At 35.3% G+C, this 20,483-nt stretch overlaps 1 protein-coding gene across 1 annotated transcript; it reads left to right on the top strand.

The window, feature by feature from the left end:
* The first annotated feature begins 18,360 nt into the window (after positions 1-18,360).
* On the top strand, positions 18,361-19,602 carry LOC131429436 (uncharacterized). Its single transcript, XM_058593549.1, has 5 exons — positions 18,361-18,468; positions 18,663-18,804; positions 18,868-19,128; positions 19,187-19,237; positions 19,295-19,602. Exons 2-5 carry the CDS (start codon positions 18,691-18,693, stop codon positions 19,376-19,378), a joined length of 510 nt encoding a protein of 169 aa, XP_058449532.1. The 5' UTR covers positions 18,361-18,468; positions 18,663-18,690; the 3' UTR covers positions 19,379-19,602.
* The last annotated feature ends 881 nt before the right edge of the window (positions 19,603-20,483 follow it).

Below are 20,483 nucleotides of genomic sequence, written 5' to 3'. Positions count from 1 at the left end.
GACTCAGCGATGTTGCGGATTGATCCGGCGGAAAGGTTGTACTTTACGTGAGTGACTTTAAAATTGAATTGAGTCGAGAGCTTAGCTGCTGTATGAAAATTGAGCGAGAGAGTGTTGCTTATCTCATCCTGAATTCCCCCGGTTGGACAGTCAAAAGTATTTGAAATGTTGGAACGCTTCAGGGCGGTCGACCGAAAACCGCAACCATTCTCACTGTTGATGCCGCGATCTATACGATCGTGGCTGTAGTGACGTAAAGTACGAACTTGATTTGTGGATTTCTATTGTTGTTTAGTTCGTTCAATAATCTCAATTATTAATTACAATTGTTCATTCTCAATTTCATATATCATGCGACTGCGTTTTTTTTTTCTATATGTGAGTGATAAGAAAATTTCTGTATGTGAGTAAGAATGAGAGTGTATTTGTGTATTGTCCGATACACCAATGGTGTTTGTTGGTACCGACAGCATATATTAGTTGATATAGTTCATTACATGTCAACGAAAGTTTAGTTGATTTTTTTTGACAATGTCTATTTTGATTTAGGCTGTGAACCATTTCGCGGTTAATTTTAACTTTTTGTTGAAATCTAACACTTGAGTGGTTATTATATGTCGAGTAATTAAACTTAACTAAAACTACGGCCCATTTAAAAATTTGGCGGACGGAAAGTTATTTGGGTTTATTTTTCACTGGAAATAATTTCAACTAAAGAATTAAGAATTTTCATTGCAAGATTTTTTTCAGTGTCGGAAAATAACCATCGATCTGTAACCATGCTCTCGAGCAGGGTTATTTTTGACAACATCAAATTAACCGCTCGAGTGTCAGATTTAAACCAAAAGTTAAAATTAACCGCGAAATGGTTCACAGCCTTAGTTTTATGATCTTATTTGTGAATTGATACAACAAAGTTTGACAGTCGAGCAGTTATTTTTTATCGAGTAGATAAATTTACCTAAAACCAATTCAATGTTTGACGGAAGGAACGTTATTTGGGATTTTTTTTTGCACTGAGAAAAGAATTATATCAAGTACTATAATAATATTACTAAAACCTGCATAACATTACATAACACGTTTTTCACAGAAAATATTTGATGCAGAATCTTTTATTATTTTCATAATATAATTTATTTATACACGGCTTTAATCAAGTTGCGGGCGTTCACCGGGTGCAGGATCTACAGGGTCCGGCACTCGAAGGGTAACCAACTTCAGACCGCTCGCGGAGCTGACGCACGGGCATCAGCTCTCTAGAAATTTGCTAAATGACAGTTCGGAGTTGTATTGTTTACAAGCGCAAGAAAGCATTTTGCCAAAAGTGAACGCAAAAAAAATCTTGACTTGAGAGAGCGAAGGAGTTGCTTCGTTTGGCCGAAAGCGGTAAATTTCCGAACATTGTATTTTCTGACGAGAAATTTTTTCCAATTGAGCAATTCGTAAACTCTCAAAACGTTAGGGTTTACTTGACCGACCGTTCATACGAGAATTTGAGTCATCGATTGGCCACCAGGAGGCAGCACCCGCAACAGATAATGGTTTGGGCCGCTGTAACCGCAGATGGGCGCTCTCCAATCGTTTTCATCGAGCCTGGCGTCAAGGTAAATGCGACATATTATCGGGAAAGTATTCTGGACGTTTCAGCAGGACTCGGCACCGTCTCACAAAGCTCGAGTGAACCAAGAATGGCTGAAAAACAACGTTCCGAACTTCATCACGTCCACACAATGGCTCTCGAATTCAAAGTTATTGTCCGCGAGTGGGCCTAAATACCTGCAAGTCAAATTCGGCAGCTTGCGATTCGTTTTTTGACCGTCGCAAGGCCATAGTCAAGGCAAAAGGTGGTCATATCGAGCAAAAGTGAATTGATTCTGAATTTTGTATTATTTTTACACATTTTGTACTTTGAATTAAGTAAAAGTAATTTTCCAAACTGAATTTATGGCCTTTTTAATTGGTTACACTTCGAGTGCCGGACCCTGTACACACTAAGATTTGTTTCCGTTGTTCGGTAATTTTTTTGACGAAAATTTTCGGTAATCAATAAAAATAACCGATATTTCGGTACATGAATTTCATTTTACTACAATTATGCACAAAAACAGGGCGATAAGTTTTACGCAAGTTTTCATTACAGCATTCTGTAAATAGATATACAATTCATTCGGTAACTCTGAATAGTCGTCGAGTACGGTAAAAACCATACCGTCCGTATGGTAAAGTTATCTTCCAATAACTGAACTAACTGAAAACTAACTGCCAAACAGTTATTAAAATTTTCAGTAAGTCTCTTTTCATTAACCAAACGAAAAAAAATCTTGAAGGGTTGGTCAAATGGAATGAGGTACAGGTGTTACAAGTTGTTATAACATTAGAACTACTCAAAGCTTATTGTTTGCTTATAGGCAGAAAATAATTTCATATCACTATATTCACTTGCAGCCAATACATTTCGTTCGAGAGTTATTTCTGGTGGACTTGACGGGTTGTGCAATGCTCCGAAAGGCGCTCATAATTCCGATCAACCGGGAAATGAAGTTACATTTCTTTTAAACATTTTTTATATTTTTTCGTAAATATCTAGTGCACCATAGTCACGGCTAGTTCGAATCTTTTCACTCGTTCCTATGAAAAATATTCAAATCCGATAAATCTAATCATAAGTTTAATATGTGTGTTGTTTTATTAAATCCGAAAATCCATTCAAATTAAGAATTTTAACCAGAAGTAAACAAAAAAGAATACCAAACTATTCGTTAGATCCATTTCTTTTTGGTTTGGTTTACAGTTTACGGTAGTTGTTTGACAATTCAGCAATACCCGAACGATCAGTAATCAATTCAATTACCGAACGTTCAAACGCTGCTGAAAATTAGGTAAAAAAATTACCGAATTCTGTGAAATTTTTAAGTGTGTATGTCTAAGCACCGAATCATTGGCAGAAAATAATTTCATATCACTATATTCACTTGCAGCCAATACATTTCGTTCGAGAGTTATTTCTGGTGGACTTGACGGGTTGTGCAATGCTCCGAAAGGCGCTCATAATTCCGATCAACCGGGAAATGAAGTTACATTTCTTTTAAACATTTTTTATATTTTTTCGTAAATATCTAGTGCACCATAGTCACGGCTAGTTCGAATCTTTTCACTCGTTCCTATGAAAAATATTCAAATCCGATAAATCTAATCATAAGTTTAATATGTGTGTTGTTTTATTAAATCCGAAAATCCATTCAAATTAAGAATTTTAACCAGAAGTAAACAAAAAAGAATACCAAACTATTCGTTAGATCCATTTCTTTTTGGTTTGGTTTACAGTTTACGGTAGTTGTTTGACAATTCAGCAATACCCGAACGATCAGTAATCAATTCAATTACCGAACGTTCAAACGCTGCTGAAAATTAGGTAAAAAAATTACCGAATTCTGTGAAATTTTTAAGTGTGTATGTCTAAGCACCGAATCATTGGATACAATAAAAATTAATATACCAGGGGCTTGATTGTGGTATATGGCAAATTCCATCGTCGCACGACAAAAGGGTCCAACTGCTGTTGAAAGCATTTGGCAATTTGAAAATGGATAAAAATCGTAAAAAAGTAGTTTAATAAATTACTTGGAAAATAGGTTGAAAGAAATCTTTTGTTTTTCTCATTAACAAAAATATATGTTTTTAACAAACAACTTGCGCTAAGTTGAAATAACTAATCTGTGAAGTCGCCGGTTTATCTTGTAACGCCTTTTGAATTCGTAAACCGTGTAATGCTCGTAGATATTTAATTTATTCATTCAACGGTTACAAATTTTCTAAAATTATAGAACAATTAGCCTAGAGCCACATCATCAATCGTTAACTTACTTTGAGTGCGTTCTCTATTAGCTGTCCGCCGCGTATATGCTACGAATAGGATGCAATTTGATCTATTCAATATTACTCACAGGTAATCGTATGAATTTAATCAGAACCGCGCTTCAATACATAATCTTAACCTAATTTCAAAAAAATAAATCAATCATTGATTTCAGAATATAAGTACACTTATTATTATACATTTTTTGTAGAGATTTAATAATAAACCGGGCGATACACTGATAATGCTTAAATTAATTCATCAAATATATTGAATTGTACTACTTTTTCACGAATCCAACTTTAGCTAAACCACGTTACTGAGATTTTCTCCCAATGACAGTTTAATAGGTAAGAAGAAGTATTAGTGAGTGAGTGATTGGCGATGACACTCCTTCCAAATACATCCTGATCTATTCCAGGACAGTTACAAGGGAGATCGGGATCAACGACAATTACTACGTCACCAACGTCTATTGACTACATTGCAGAACCATTTAGATCTACGAGTTATTATTGGTAAATAATCTCGTATCCAGCGTTTCCAAAAGATATTAGATTAGTTCTACGATCACTATATATTAGTATTGGGCGACCTCTTCTTGCCATAACATTTCTTATCGCCATAATGCATGAGCCTGTAGTTCTAGCTCGGGAATGGATAGGTATTTCAATGGCGCCACACGCGTTTAGAGTCGTCGGGGCGCCAGTGAACCGGAAGTCATCCTCCAACCGGAATCACTGGACCGACCCAGACATCCTGCCGTTCTAACCGTTCACGGGTTTCGAGAGCGTCAGTCCCGGGGAAACTTCCATCGTTGGGGAATTTTTCCGTCGGTGTAGGCTAGATCCATTGTTGGGGATTAGCCGAGTAGTTCGTGACGTAGACCAGACTTGGGTCGTCGAGGCGCCAGCGAACCGGAAGCCATGCTCCAACGTTACGTCACTGAAGTTTTATTCTGACTACTAAAGTAAGCCATAAGTTAAGGGAATGCGCCAGCGTTGGCGGTTCAATGCATAGAGCGTTGGTCTTACAAGCCGGTAGTCCCGACCTTGAAAGATTGTTAGTGTCGTAGCACCTGCAATGCAATGGGATAGCTCAGCTTAGTTGACCACCCGCGAGTTTCTCGGCATTGATCAGATGAAATTGCATATTGTCAGATGAAATTGCATATTGTATCAAATGCATGATACTAGGGAGAAGTAAATCATGCTCAACGTGCAACCCAAACTGACTTATAGCATAAATAAATTAAACCTAGATTCCCCACTGTAGTTGAGCAACCAGTGACACCAAAAGCGCCGTCTGGTGTAAAATGAGTGCGTAAATGCTCCTAAAATGCATGTACAAAGTTGCCTGCGCATTTAACACAACCACAGTAGCTAATGAAAAAAGTACAACCATTTCTCACTTGAAGCGCTGTCAGTGCCACCGTACAGTGAGAAATATATGTTTATTTAATTTATGCTTATAGCATGAAACCATCAATAACGTAGATGGCCACGCCCATGCAGGTCACTGTGGGAAAGGAAGGATTGTTAGTTCAGCATTTAATATTACTGGTGACCGAGGAATTCTCTGCATCACCACAAGTGTCACAGGATGGAGTTGTATTAGAAGGACGAGAAAACGATCAGAATTTATCTCGGTAGATAACACGAACTTGTTATTTGAAAACCTACACGCAATATTCGTAGCCTAAATGCTCATTTGTAACCAATCTTAAAATATTTTAATGAAGCAACATTTTTATTTAGAAGTGGAATGAATCATGTACATTTAAATTTCTTGGGACGGTTGTCAAACAATTTGAAACTAACCAAATCTCCAATCGTACCTCGTAATAAGAACAATCTTCAAAAATGGCAACTTATTCACAATAGCCGTTTGATTGATAATAGCCGATATGCATTGTTAAATTTGTAACGAAATGTTCGTTTTTAAACCTATAGTTTTTTCCTCAATCTCTAGACAGGCGGTTACAGAGAGATGAAGGCCAATTATGTTAGTGGAACAATTTTCTTGCTGGCGAAAAGTCAGATTCGAAAAAGGAACAAAGGATGCGAACAAACTGAGCTCACCACCATAGGTTTAAAATATGCATTAGAAAACTAAATTAAAAAAAAAAAACTTTGTGAAAAAGCGTGTGAAATTAGAAAAACTACTATTAAAAAGGCGACACACTTTCAATAAACGCGAAACACTTTCAATAAACGCTTCGCTATCGAATCACCACGTGAGAATAAACGATGAGAAATGCGTGTAAATTCGGCTCAATAATCAAAAATAACATTAAGAATGAAAAACATTTTAGATTAGACTATTTTCAATAGCTCGAGAAAATATTTCAAAAAATCTCGAAGTGATAGTATTCCGTTAACTGAAAGAGAAACTCCTGCAGTTCGGAGAAAGATAATAGGAATTATCAATCACCTATTGGGCTCCCGCCCCCTCAAAGGACAGGTACACACAAAAAAAATGAATTTTACAGGTGACTTAATCCCTCGCACGATGTAATTCATACAAACCGAATTTGTTAAATGACGAAAAATTTCATTTGTAATGACTTAATGTTCGATTATCATGAATTTTACTGTCATTACTAAAAAAAATATCATTTTAATGAACGTGTATGGTGCAGTAATGACGAGTTTTCGATGCAAAATTTAAATATCATTACTTAGTCATCATTAAAAATGACAAAAATAATTATCATGTAAGGGCTGCTTATGGGTGAACAGTGCTGCTATTTTGGCGCGCACGAATTTGACATTTCTTTCCCCTACGAAATTCGATGCGGACTCGTCTGAGGGTGCCATGCTTTGTTCGGAAAAGGTGTTGCCAATGATTTGTTCGGAAAATGTGAGAGCTGGATATCTGGATAATATATATGATGTCTTTGTGTGCATCTAATAAGATGTAACATCACATGGTTTTTTTTCGAAGTGTGTGATCGAAACGAATATTCTTTTAAAGATTATGTTTCAGATTCAACTTCAGATTTCCAATAAATCTGTCAAAAGATGTTATAATCTACTTGTTTAAAATTGCCTTGTTACTTATTTTTCACTATCAGTGGGGAGAATTGATATTGAGTATATTTATATTATTATTAATGTCATTTGTTTATACCCAGTTTTAACCTTTTCGGTCGTTCGCCGGGTATTGTATCGGTGGTTGGGGTTTTTTGGGGAGGTGGAGGGGGATATTGAGTATACTTACAGCCAAATTTTTCTGGTTTCTACTTCATTTTTGCCTCTAGTGTGATACTTTACAAGCAAACAAACCCGAGCATTCAAAAAGTCACTCGCACACAACAAATGTGAGCGACAGCACTTTTTATACCACCCTGCAGTAACATTCATTCTAACCATTCTAACTCCTTACACTTGCTTATGTCATCCACAACCAATCACGAGCTGGTCCGGAACTTTCGCTTGCGATCTGGGCTAACAGTAATCAGGTCCTATCTAAGGTTATGCTGCACGCAGAGAAAATATTGCAAATGTAACTAAATTTGGGTTTCACGCAACGATTTATTTTATTGGAATATTGACAAAAGGAAAGTGATCTAATATAGCAAATATTGTTGGTTGGAACAACAAAACTAGATATTTGATATTTCTCAGTGGATTAATTTGTTTAAAAAAATATTTTTATAAAACTAACAAACATTTTACTTACGCGTTCTTGTCAATTTCTTGACAAACTATTCGTAGTAAATTCAACTTGCTAAATCAGTTTGACATGAACTAACTTTAGACAAACTAATATTTGTAGTGCTTTGATTGTAAAAATTAGGCAGTTGTAATAAATGATAAAATATTAGCTTAAAATAATTAGTATTTCAACTTACGCTTTCGTTTGTTAGAATCAATAATTTTGTTTTGTTTTTAAGAGTAAAATTATTTCTTTCGAAATAATCTGACGGCTTGTTTTTGGTAAATTATTCTACTATTTATATTTGTAAGCAATTTCTAACTACAACTGTTATTTACTCACATTTATAACATTAAAAATATTTACATACTACAATCAAGCCCTGGTATATAACTTTTTATAGTATCCATTGATTGGGAGCCCTTTTAGTCCAGTCGAGACAGAGATAACCTGCATCAAATATTTATTGTGAAGAAAACGTGTTATGGAGAACTACGCAGAGTCTAATATTATTAATTAACAATACTTTCGCTTGAAATGCTGCAGGGAAAATTTTACTTTCGAAACGCATTCAAACTTTTCTGATCATTCACGGTTGGAAAACAGCTCTGTTTTATAAGAAATTAAACTGATAGAGTTCATTTGAACAATAAACTACTTTGTTGTATCATTACACAAGCAATACCACAGGTAAAATGAATCAATTTTTTTCTTAAAATAGAGGTAAAGTAGAATTGAATCACTATAGATATTGCCAATAAAATCAACTCCACTTTTGTTGATACGTAATAAATAGTTGATTTATTTCAACAATAAAATCATCTGGAACATTTGTTTTTTCGTTTGGCAAGACTAAACAGAGATCATTTTTTATGTTGATGGAAGAAAATGGTTTGAAACAATCATATTCTAGCTGGAAATCATTGTGAATCAGATTTAAAAATTAAAATTTGTTATTTTAAACAAGCTCCATTTCTCTGCAAGTGTGTGATAATGATGGGATCTGTTTACACTGGTAAAAATTTGCACGATCGACTCATATGTAAACAAAATTTTAATTTAACATGCTTTTTCATTTCAATACATTACCAAAGCGATTTGTTTTAAGATTTCATGTGCAAATTCTCTAAGATGCGATATTAGATCATTTTTCCCTTTGCTTTGATGTGTTTTTCCTTTGGATGTGATGTGTTTTGCTGTTGAATCGAACTATGTACATGTGTTAAACACTTTATTTTCTAGTGTAAATGAGTACATCACAAATGTATGTGCAAAACACTTGTTTCGGTCAACTGTGTTTCAATTGATATCTATATCCAAAACAATGTGACATTCGTATGAAATTTGTGTAGAATCTAGAGGCAACGATATTTCTTATCGTTTTAGTGTGCACTTCAGATAAACGTAGCATGATTTCCACTAAATATCAACAGTTTTTACATTCGTTTTATAAGTTAAGTGTATATTTTCATGAAGTTCAAATGCTCTGCACATGATGCTAGCGTGCAAATTATTTTCAGTGTACATCGCGACGTAGATCCAATTTGAAATGGATATGCTCCAACCAAGATTATCGGACCGACGTGCTCACCGCTTCCGACCCTCAAAAATTGTAACACAAAGGTTCTAATGAATTAATTTGATACATGCCATCGGAATGCACTGAATTCACACCAAAAACAACAGGATGCTGTAACATTATTCCAAACTAACAATTTTTTTTCTATTTTTATAAGATTAGATAAAGATGGCTAAATTCTATTGCACAAATGCACTGAATACAGAAACGAGTAACATATTTTCAAATATAGCAACTGGATAACGAAACTATGCGAGATAACCAATAATTGCGCACTCGCACGTTCAAAATCCTGACCATTTTTTTATATAGTAATGGATTTTGCCAGCATCAATAACAAATTTTCTTATGTGGAATGTACTGAAAGGAGTTACAAATTGGTCATTACAGAAATAGACTGCATCCTCTACCTAGAATACTACAACCACTTCTGAGAAACAAGTAGTACCTGTGATTTACAAGATTTATTGTTTCACGCCTAATTCGACAATATTCATCTTAGACAACCTACCCACATTCCACCTCTCCCCTTCCCTCTTCCCCTGTAACACCCAACAACCTGATTTGCAAGAATTATTTGTGTTCGTGAGGTGCTCGTTTCACGGAAAATCAGATCAACTCGACCTTTGACCTCTCTTCCCCCTTGTGAGGTACACTTGCTACATCTTTCCCCTGAAAATACTTCTTGAACCTCCTCTGAGACGAGAGTATTGTCTGTACTGGCGGGTTACGCAAGCATAGAGAAACGAGTTCAAGTAGTTTTGATAGACTCACATTCATATAGGCTAACTGCATACCTCGAAATAGCGATTAAAGCGACACCTTGTGAGGGCTGGCGTCGTCAGCGCGGTACTCTTTAATATCCTTAGCCTTGGTTTTACAAGCTAAACTCGACTATTTTAATTAATATTATTTGCATAATCAGATGAAGTACGAGCAAGGTTATTGAAAACATCTTTCAAACCGTAAAATTTTCTAGTTTTCGTCATAAATCGTTGAGGAAAGGAATAAAATAAGGAAGAGCGAAATGACAATGGGTTTCTCCATGGAACTGTTTTGCGCACCAATAGGCTAACTGCATATCTCGAAATAGCGATTAAAGCGACACCTTGTGAGGGCTGGCGTCGTCAGCGCGGTACTCTGTAATATCCTTAACCATGGTTTTCCAAGCTAAACTCGACTATTTTAATTAATATTATTTGCATAATCAGATGAAGTATGAGCACGGTTATTGAAAATTTCTTTCAAACCGTAAAATTCCTTAGTAAATCGTAGAGGAAGAGAATAAAATAAGGAAGAGCGAAATGACAATGGGTTTCTCCAGGAAACTGTTTTGCGCACCAATAGCTCGCTAAAACGCGAAAATTTGTATTATCCCGTTTTTTAGGTATCTTTACTTCTTGTCGATTAAGGAAACTCGCGTACAAAAACGATTAACCACACCTAATCTGCCTTTTTCTATAAAGGGTAATAGAATTACAGGAAAAAAAACGAGCTCGATCAGACGACCAGTTCGACGAGATCGGAAAATGTTTCTCTGTGTGTGTATGTGTGTTTGTGTGTGTGTTGAAGGCTGAACCAATTAAAACAATCTTAGATTCGTTTGAAAGCTACTATTAAGTTATTGGTGAAGTTTGAAGATCAAGTGGCTATCCTTACCAGTTCCAGAGATATGACGATATAAATGACGTAAACGACAAGTCAGTTTTTATCAACCAGTAATTGTTTTATTTTAGACTCGTTCGTTATCAATTGTTTCAGATAGAAATAATGAAGGAACATTTTCACACTTCCCAACAGGTTTTGGGAACAACTAAGGAATAACTAACGCATATAAGAGTGCTACGTTTAGTAACGAATCTTAAGACACTCATTTCAAAAAGTGTATTTTCATATTTATTTAAGGCCTGAGCACAGTGAGTCACGTATAAATTGTGCATCCACAACGTTATTCCCTCAACTCCCTTTTTCGTCTGTGTGTTTAAGAAAGTTATGATGAAAAAACTAGATTTTGGGAGCCTCATATCAATTATGCTTCTTATATCGACACCAGTGCATTTTAAAGGGCTCATGTGTTCGGCAAATTTTTTTGTAGTAACATGTTTTGTAATTCTTCAGAAGGCTTGAATTCACTGCCACGCAATGTATGCAAATTAAAACTTATAACTCACTTCTAAGTGGATTAATGACAACTTTGATTTTATTCAAAGAAGAAGACAGTTCCAAACAAAAGTTTTTCTGAATGCAATGAAGCCCCAAAATCAACCTCTGAAACTCAAACAGAAAACGTATTTTGATGTGGTTGGGACCACTGAGCACTTTGTTAAAAGTGAATGGATTTTTACAATCTATGGCTTGAAACTATGCAATCCAATTATTGCAATTACAAAAGCCTGTTTTAATCCACCTAGTGGTGTAATGATGCCTTTCTCATATCAATCTTACTATCATATATAATACTGTGGTATTCTTCAAAATAATTTTCTTCAATTCTTAAAAGAATAACCGAAATCGGTTTGTTTGACCGTCTACTGATAAAAACTATCAATTGGAGAAAATTCGAGGTCGATTTAGAAAACTTTTTCGGTTTTTCGCCATTTTCAGTGATGGTATAAAATTTTTAACAAACTTCACTCTATATTTCCGGATTTGGAAGCCGAATCCGGATGAAATTTTCAGGAATTACGTATGGGACCACAGGACCTTTCATTTGTTTGTGAAAATCGGTCGCGCCATTTATGAGAAAAGTTAGAACACATATTTTCATTTTTTTTGCGCATTTTACCCCATAACTCCGGAACCTAAAGTCCGATCCAAATAATATTCAAGAATTTTGTATGGTACCACAAGACTTTTCATTTGAATCTAAGTTTGTGAGAATCGGTTGAGCCATCTCTGAGAAAAGTTAGAGCAAATAAACGTTACATACACACATACGCACAGACATTTTGCGTACTCGACGAACTGAGTCGAATGGTATATGACACTCGGCCTTCCGGGCCTCGGTTCAAAAGTCGGTTTTCACAGTGATTGCATAACATTTCTATAACAGAAAGACAAAAACTGAAAATTCTGAAATCTAACTATGTATAACTTAACAAGTAAACATCAAATCGCAAAACCAATCAGTTGCGTACTGGCTGACGAGAAGACCTTTTCTTTGACCTCTTTGTGAACAACACATAATACACAACAGTTCGTCGAGCTGAATCGGTTGGCCTTCCGGGCATCGGTTAATTTTTCCCAAAATTCGAGCGAATCCTATACCTAATTTTTTATATTTACAAAAATATTGTGAAAACTCACCAAAAAAATCTGGTTTTTGCAGATAATGCGGACAGAAGCGTTCAAAATTCCAGTTGTGTTAATGTGAATGAAGAAAATAGAGGCCATTGTAAACTTTGTTAGCCATCACACTTTGTTTGACATTTCATGCGCTCGATGCAGCGCACCACGCTGGAGACGCTATGCGCCACATGGTGGCGCTTCCGGAGTTGCGCAGATAGCCTATAGCTCGCCAAAACGCAAAAATTTGCATTATCCCGTTTTTAGGTATCTTTACTTCTTGTCGATCAAGGAAACTCGCGTAGAAAAGCGATTAACCACATTAAATCTCACTACATACATTTGAATATTCTTGCATCAATGTTTCTGCCTTCTTATATAAAGGGTAATACACCCAAACCTCCATTTACGAACCTTATATATGTATGTATGTATGCTTACACATTCACTCGTTTGCGTATATGTGTATATATTTATACATATAAATGATCGCTTTTACTTCACCAATATTTATATGTATTAGGAAATACAAATATTTGCACACATGCGTACATATATTAATACATATATACATATATAAGTTACGTAAATGGAGGTTTGGGTGTAGAATTGCTGAAAAAACGACTTTTGGTCCAGCTCGATCAGACGACCAGCTCGACGAGATCGGAAAATTTTTCTCTCTGTGTGTGTATGTGTGTTTGTGTGTGTAGAAGGCTAAACCAATTGAAACAAACTTAGATTCGTTTGAAAGCTACTATTGAGTTATTGGTGAAGTTTGAAGATCAAGTGGCTATCCTTACCCGTTTCAGAGATTTGATGATATAAGTGACGTAAACGACGGGTCAGTTTTTATCTACCAGTGATTGTTTTATTTTAGACTCGTTCGTTATCATTTGTTTCAGATAGAAATAATGAAGGATCATTTTTACACTTCCCAACAGGTTTTGGGAACAACTAAGGGACAACTAACGCATATTAGAGTGCTACGTTTAGTAACGAATTTTAAGACACTCATTTCTAAAAGTGTATTTTCATATTTATTTAAGGCCTAAGTACAGTGGGTCGCGTATAAATTGTGAATCGACCACGTGGTTCCTTCAATTTCCTTTTACGTATGTGTGTTTAAGAAAGTTATGAAGGAAAAACTACATTTTGGGAGCCTCATATCAATTATATATCGACACCGATGCATTTTAAAGGGCCCATGTGTTCGGCATATTTTTTTATAGTAACATGTTATATATTTCTTCAAAAGGCTTGAATTCACTACCACGCAATGTATGCAATTTAAAACTTATAACTCACAACTTAATGACAACTTTGATTTTATTCAAAGAAGAAGAGAGTTCCAAACAAATGTTTTTCTGAATGCAATGAAGCCCAAAATCAACCTCTGAAACATAAACAGAGAACGTATTTTGATGTGGTTGGGACCACTGAGCACTCTGTTAAAAGTGAATGGATGTTTACAATCTATGACTTGAAACTAGGCAATCCAATTATTTCAATTACAAAAAAAACTTAAAAAGTAAACATCAAATCGCAAAACCAATCGGTTGCGTACTAGCTGACGAAAAGACTTTTCATTTGCGACTAGTCTCGCCATCTCTGAGACCTCTTTGTGAACAACACACACAACTAACCACACACACGGTTATTTGCTCAGTTCGTCGAGCTGAATCGGTTGGCCTTCCGGGCATCGGGTAATTTTTCCAAAATTCGAGCGAATCCCATACCTAATTTTTTATATTTACAAAAATATTGTGAAAGCTCACCAAAAAAATCTGCTTTTTGCAGATACTGCGAACAAAAGTGGTCAAAATTTCAGTTGCGTTGATGTAAAAGAAGAAAATAGAGACCATTGTAAACTTTGTAAGCTTTCACACTTTGTTGGACATTTCATACGCTCGATGCAGCGCACCGCGCTGAAGACGCTATGCGCCACATGGTGGCGCTTCCGGAGCTGCGCAGATAGCCTATATAGCAACGCTGTATAGGGACCGTGCACGATAACAAGTAGCGTCATTAGTGGCGAATAGGCGAAAAAGCTCTACTATAGCTTTACACTGTTACCATATGTTCACGCTGAATAAAATAGTCAAAAACCCGTTTTAATACAACATAGTGTGGTAATGATCCTTTTCTCACATCAATCATATTCTCATATATAATACTGTGGTATACTATTAAAATATTTCTCTCCGATTCTTAAAATAAACCAAAGAGATTTGTTGTGCATTAAATAGTATAACCTACAGAATGAATCAGTTCTCTGACATCGATGAAAAAACGAAGTGAGTTCCACTATTGTAGGTATTTCGGGCACTAGAACCCGAGAACGTATAATCGAAGTTGGTTCGTATGGCCATCAACTAACATGATTTTAATTGCAACCGAAAATATGTTTAATTTTTGGTAGGAGCATAAGATCATTCATTTGAACCTAAGATTAGTAATACCGGACTAAGTGTAAAAGTAAGTGAGATCCTTTCTTGAGTGTATGACTATTTAATGCCGTCGTTATTCGAGATTCGGGAATACTTTCGAGAGCAATTTAGAAAACTTTTTACTTTTTTCGTTTCGACTCTTCAAGTGACGTTACATAATTTTTAACACACTTTACCTTATCGTTCCGGAACCGAAAGTCGGATCCGGATGAAATTCAAGAATTCCGTGTACAACCATGAGACCTTTCATTTAGATCTAAGTTGGTTAATATCGATTAAGTCATTTTTAAGAAACACACACACACAGATAGATTGCTCAGCTCGACGAACTGAGTGGAAAGGCATATGACACTTGGCCAATTTTTACTAGCCGATTTTCAAGTGATTGTATAACCTTTCTATATGAGAAAGGCAAAACAGTTCAGCGTTTCAATAAAATGATTATTTGTTGTTAGCTTCGTGACTCGTATTTTCAATATACGTCAAACTGGCTACTCGTGAGATTGCTAGCATTTTCACGATCACAATTTATTTTCTTCCTCCATTCTAAGAGTATGGACCATCCTGCGAATTATTTGAACTTTTAGTTAAAATTTGACAGTCGGGCAGTTATTTTGTATCGACTAGTTACATTTACCTAAAACTGTAGCCTATTTCAAAGTTTGACGGATGGAAAGTTATTTGGGCCTATTTTGCTCTGAAAGTAAAGTAATAGCAAGTGGTTTAATAATTGCAATTCAGCGAAAGTAAGAATAACTTTGAGATAAACTTACTTCATTTAAAAAATATTTAAACTTTTTATTGGGGTATTTTCTTTGAGTGAAAGTATAAAAAGAAATTACACAGAAGCAATTTTTACAAAAGGTCTGAAATTAGAATGTTTTAGCAAGATATTTTTCAGTGTTTCCGGTCAAGTCGATTGAAAAATCATTTAATGCGCTGATAATATCGTTTCAGTGTTTGAGTTTGACGAATATTATACACAAATCCAACTGCAATGACAGAAAATGACGTGGCCGTATTTAGATACAGAATGAATAATTCGATTCAAAATTTTATAGTCAGTAGATGTTGAACAATCGTTTGCACCACACGCGAAAAGTTCCATAGGGTTCGGAAAAAATCCGCAGAGAAAATACGCTAGAAAGAATTTTCAAACTCAGTTTACAAGTTTTGCTATGGTAGCATTATTTTTTCCACTCGCCGCCTCGTGCGCTGTCGTCGCCGGGCACTAAACCACGCCCTCGTGCACGGTCCCTATACTGCTTGTATGGATTGTATCAATTTGATACAGAGGAACCAATGTGTGACATGTTTTGTAGCGGCTTACGGTGACGCCAGAGGAATCTGTGAAAAAGTTTTTTTAATTGATTTTGTGAAAAAAATTTGTGAGAAAGGTTCATAACTAATTAGTTTTAATTTCAGATATTACATTTCACCAATTGGAGAGAAAGTATTGTCGGATTGATGAACAGTTTTGATTTTTTGACAACATTCTCGTAAATCCGATGAAGTTCAAAAGTATTGTCAATGCTCCTTGTATTGACAATAATATTGACTAGTGAAAGGGCCGCTAATAGCCAATCGTACCATCAATACTCGTTCACCAAATAGTAACAAGAGAGGAAGAGACCATTATTTTAAGTTCAAAGCGTTTAATTTTTTCGAAAACTTCGGACTCATGTTTCCAAGCCAGTATTGTCATGTGTAAAAGATGCTTATATCAAAAGGTAATTTTCGTAACAAATGCTGTTATGAGTCTGATCTCGTAGTAGTAAAAATAACAATATTGTCTAGGGTATAGGTATCAAACCAGCTAAGTAAGTAAACATTTCTTTGTTTCTGGAAAATCTAGAATTTTTGTTATCAAATCATAAAATGTCAAGAAATTTGATTACTTGAAATTATGAGAAATACTTTATGTTTAATTTAATATAGTCGCTTGCTGAGTGGCTTTGCTGGTCGTTTAACTAGTCCAACGGGGCTCGAAAAAATTTTAAAAAAAATATTAAAAATGACTCAACAATAGACCTCTGTCCGGGTTTGTTGAACGAAAAATATGTCGGCAAACGAAGGTCCCGTGTTGGCCTCCCGTTGAACGATTGATTAGACGTTCATTGAACCAACCAAAGATAAACTCAAGATGGAGTAGTCTGCGATTTTTTTATGTATCATTTGAACAGGACCCCTCGATGAGCTCGGTTCACTGTCAGTTTCAGTCTTTTGTAGCGAAACAACAAGCGTCTGATCGCTAGATGCGTCGTATCTATGACAATGATTGTTATGCTTGAAAAAATATCAAGTACAGTATGCAATTTGGCTTCATATCTTGTGATTCTTCCAATAAGAATGTAATAACTACTTATAACCATTGCCTAGAATTTATTTAGTTTGTTAATTCCTCATCCCATGAAGCATTAAAGTAAGTTGAGGCAAGAAATCATTATGATTCTTCCCTAACTTATACTGTTTCTATAGCATTTTGTCCGAACTAGTCGACGCTTATTAACAGAGGGTCAATAAAACTATATCATTACTGAACCAACTGGTTCACGATTGCTGACCCAACATTCTTCAATGAATTGCAACGTATTGGACCAACAAAGGACCACCGTTGAACGTTTTTTCTAAGAGCAAATTCAGCAGCTGCATGCTTCAAAGCTAAATGAAACTGAAACAAACGTAACCTCAGCAAGCCGTTTTAGTTTTATTTATTCGACCAGTTCTACTGTCAAATTTAAAACTGGTATACATTGCCGTTCTATTTTTTCTATATTTGAAACACAGATAAAACGCTGCTGGGGCTGCCAGTTTATTTTGAAATAATTCTTAAGATTTAAATTTTGAAACTGACATAAATTATGCATCTAGAACTAGAACACTGCTGAACATGCCCTAAGAGGGCGTTTTTCTCCATTTGCTGTCAATGTTAGATTCGCCCTTCTTTGAAAAACAGCTGGGTTTTCAGTGGGCTGTATAACTTCAATTGCTATAATTATAGTAAGCTAAAGTCGACTGATGCAAAGTCGACTGATCCATAAAAACATGAATGAAATACCTAAACAGAGATGCCAGATGTTTTCATTTGGGAAAAGCAATTATTTTTGTCATTTTTAATTATGACTAAGTAATGATATTTCAAAATTGCATAGTAAACTCGTCATTACTGTACCATACACGTTGATTAAAATGATTAGTTATGACACTTTTAATGATAATATAACACGTATTTAAATTAGAATAACATGTAAACAAACTACCATTAGCTATTCAATGATGTTCATTCAGTGAATTATGGCATGTTGTACAAATTTCCATGGCTTTTTACTACCAATAGCAAAGTTGACATTTTGGGTATCATTCTACTCGAATAAAAATAAGCAAGCCAAATGAAATCTAATGTGTTATTTAAAGAGAAGGAAGTAAACGAAAATAAACTCTCGTTATTTTTAACATAATGTAATAAAATGCCCACATCAAATTGTTCATTTATTTTGCAAATGTAGCCCTGCAAAGATTAACTGGCATCGCTGGATCAGGTATCTGGACATGTAAATGTTTATTTACAAAATCATCATAATTTAATACTATCGTCTTGTGATATTTGTTGTTTAAATCAAAATAGACGCCTTTTTATTGTAAGTATAGAAAGAATCTCTAAATGTTTATGTGAAAGTGTATATTGCATGAATGAATGGAGTTGACTAATTGCTAAACAAATAACTAATGAAAATGGGTGTGCCAATGATCGGCGTCACGTAGCGATTCAGATGAGCGTTATGTCGACATTTGTTTAATTTATTTATAATGGGATACATATTAATCATTTCAGAATCCATATATAATAATTTGTTGTCAGCATGGTTTGGATGGAATCTTGTTGGTCCCCTTGTATATGGACAAATTCTGTAAAAACAGGCAGTTACGCCGTAGCTGCTTACACCGTAGCTATATGTGTAGTTCTGATCACGATGGTAAACCAACAATGAAGGAAAAATTCAAAATATCAATATTTGCTAAATATTCTTATTTTTTAGACTGTCTACATGCTAACAGGAGGAGACTCTTCTCAATTATACAGCCCTCTATTTGAAACTGATATTCGCGACTCTATGCAGGTAGTTGGAGGTTTCTTCATAGCATATTTTTTATTGTTGATATTGTCAGCAATCGGAATATGCTATTCTCTAAAAACAACTACTCGAGGATGGATGCTGCCTTGGTTAACGCTTTTCGGTGTGGCCATTCTGTTCCAATTCGTATTCGGACTGTGGTTAATTGGTGGATACTATATTTATGTATGATTACTTCAATCAATCGATCTCGAGCCATAACTTATTATTCAATTCATTACAGCTGCAACAAACACTTTCTGCCTTAATTTTATGGGTTTGGATGACTTATAATGTAAGTACCAAAATTATATAATATTTAACATGTTTTCTTCATATTGATTTCTTCTAGATTTACTGTTGGATGTGCGTTTATTCGCAATATCAAATATTTGTCGAAATGCAATCGCCAAATATCGAGCTATTAATGCCTTAAATTCAGACAATTTTAGTAATTTTTATATATAGAATATAAAATATTTTAGAACTACATCTGATAAGGAATCTCGAGAGCATTTGTAGTACAGCATTCCGCACAATATTTTAGAATATTATTCACGTACTGCGAATTGTCATTAAAACTTTGATCAAACAAATAACGCTAATGTTGACCGTCCATGAAATATAAGACAATATATTTTGGAATTGTTGTTCACTTAATTCTTGTAAATCATTGAAAGCACACTATTTCGAATTACATAGTGTTGATCATCGTCCTGCTCTCTATCGCGGAGCATTTTCGAGACAGACTCAGAAAAAGTAACATACTGAATGAAACAATCTCTGACTTCTATCCAATGTTTTATTACACCTAGTCTAAATGTCTAACGAAGGTTACATGCTGGTAAATTTAAATACTAGGAAGACAATGATGGTTCTATATTATAACAAACATACGAGTCTTGAAGCCTTGGGGTTTGAATGATGAGCCTAAGGACACCCACGTACAACCAATTGGCCGATGGGGCTTTGTCAAATTACACTTTTAATGCAAAGAAGTTGAAACTATTGGAATTATTTGTTGATTCCGATCAACGTCACATGTGAATCGAACGAAATAGGAATAAGCAAGCAATTTTAAATCTGGAAATCGTGTTCCAGTAGTAGTTGAAAAGTTTTTATAATATACCAAAGAAGGTTATCCAGCCTCCTGCTATGACGTCATGAAACTGTGGCCAGCATCATTCTGCAAAAACCAAAACAATGAAGAAAAATAGCTAACAAAAAATTGGATATTACAAACTACTCGTTTATTCAGTACCCTTTAGCGCACTTCACCGCAAATTATCGATCAGAATATCATCACTACCATAAGGAAATTAAGATTTTACTCGATTTGAAATGCTCTAATGTTTGTTTACCAGACTCTGAGCGCTCTGATTGCCCACCAAATGCCCCAGATGTTGGCTACGATCAGTGGTGGTAAAGCATCGATTCCGAACACGCAAAACGTGTTCGTTCCGAACCAAAAAGCGAACCACCATCGCGAGTATAAATTTGCCGATACCATCGTTCGAGCAAGCATCGCCGAACCAAGAACC

This window comes from Malaya genurostris, chromosome 2, assembly GCF_030247185.1.
Source record: "Malaya genurostris strain Urasoe2022 chromosome 2, Malgen_1.1, whole genome shotgun sequence".
NCBI lineage: Eukaryota > Metazoa > Arthropoda > Insecta > Diptera > Culicidae > Malaya > Malaya genurostris.
This window is presented reverse-complemented; position numbering and strand designations above follow the sequence as displayed.

What these genes read in the sequence shown, in the direction of transcription:
- LOC131429436 (XM_058593549.1), top strand. Translation starts at nt 18,691, where the DNA reads ATGGTTTGGATGGAATCTTGTTGGTCCCCTTGTATATGGACAAATTCT. An exon ending in GTGTAGTTCTGATCACGATG is followed by an intron (nt 18,805 to 18,867) that starts GTAAACCAACAA and finishes CTTATTTTTTAG; the next exon opens with ACTGTCTACATGCTAACAGG. An exon ending in GGGTTTGGATGACTTATAAT is followed by an intron (nt 19,238 to 19,294) that starts GTAAGTACCAAA and finishes GATTTCTTCTAG; the next exon opens with ATTTACTGTTGGATGTGCGT.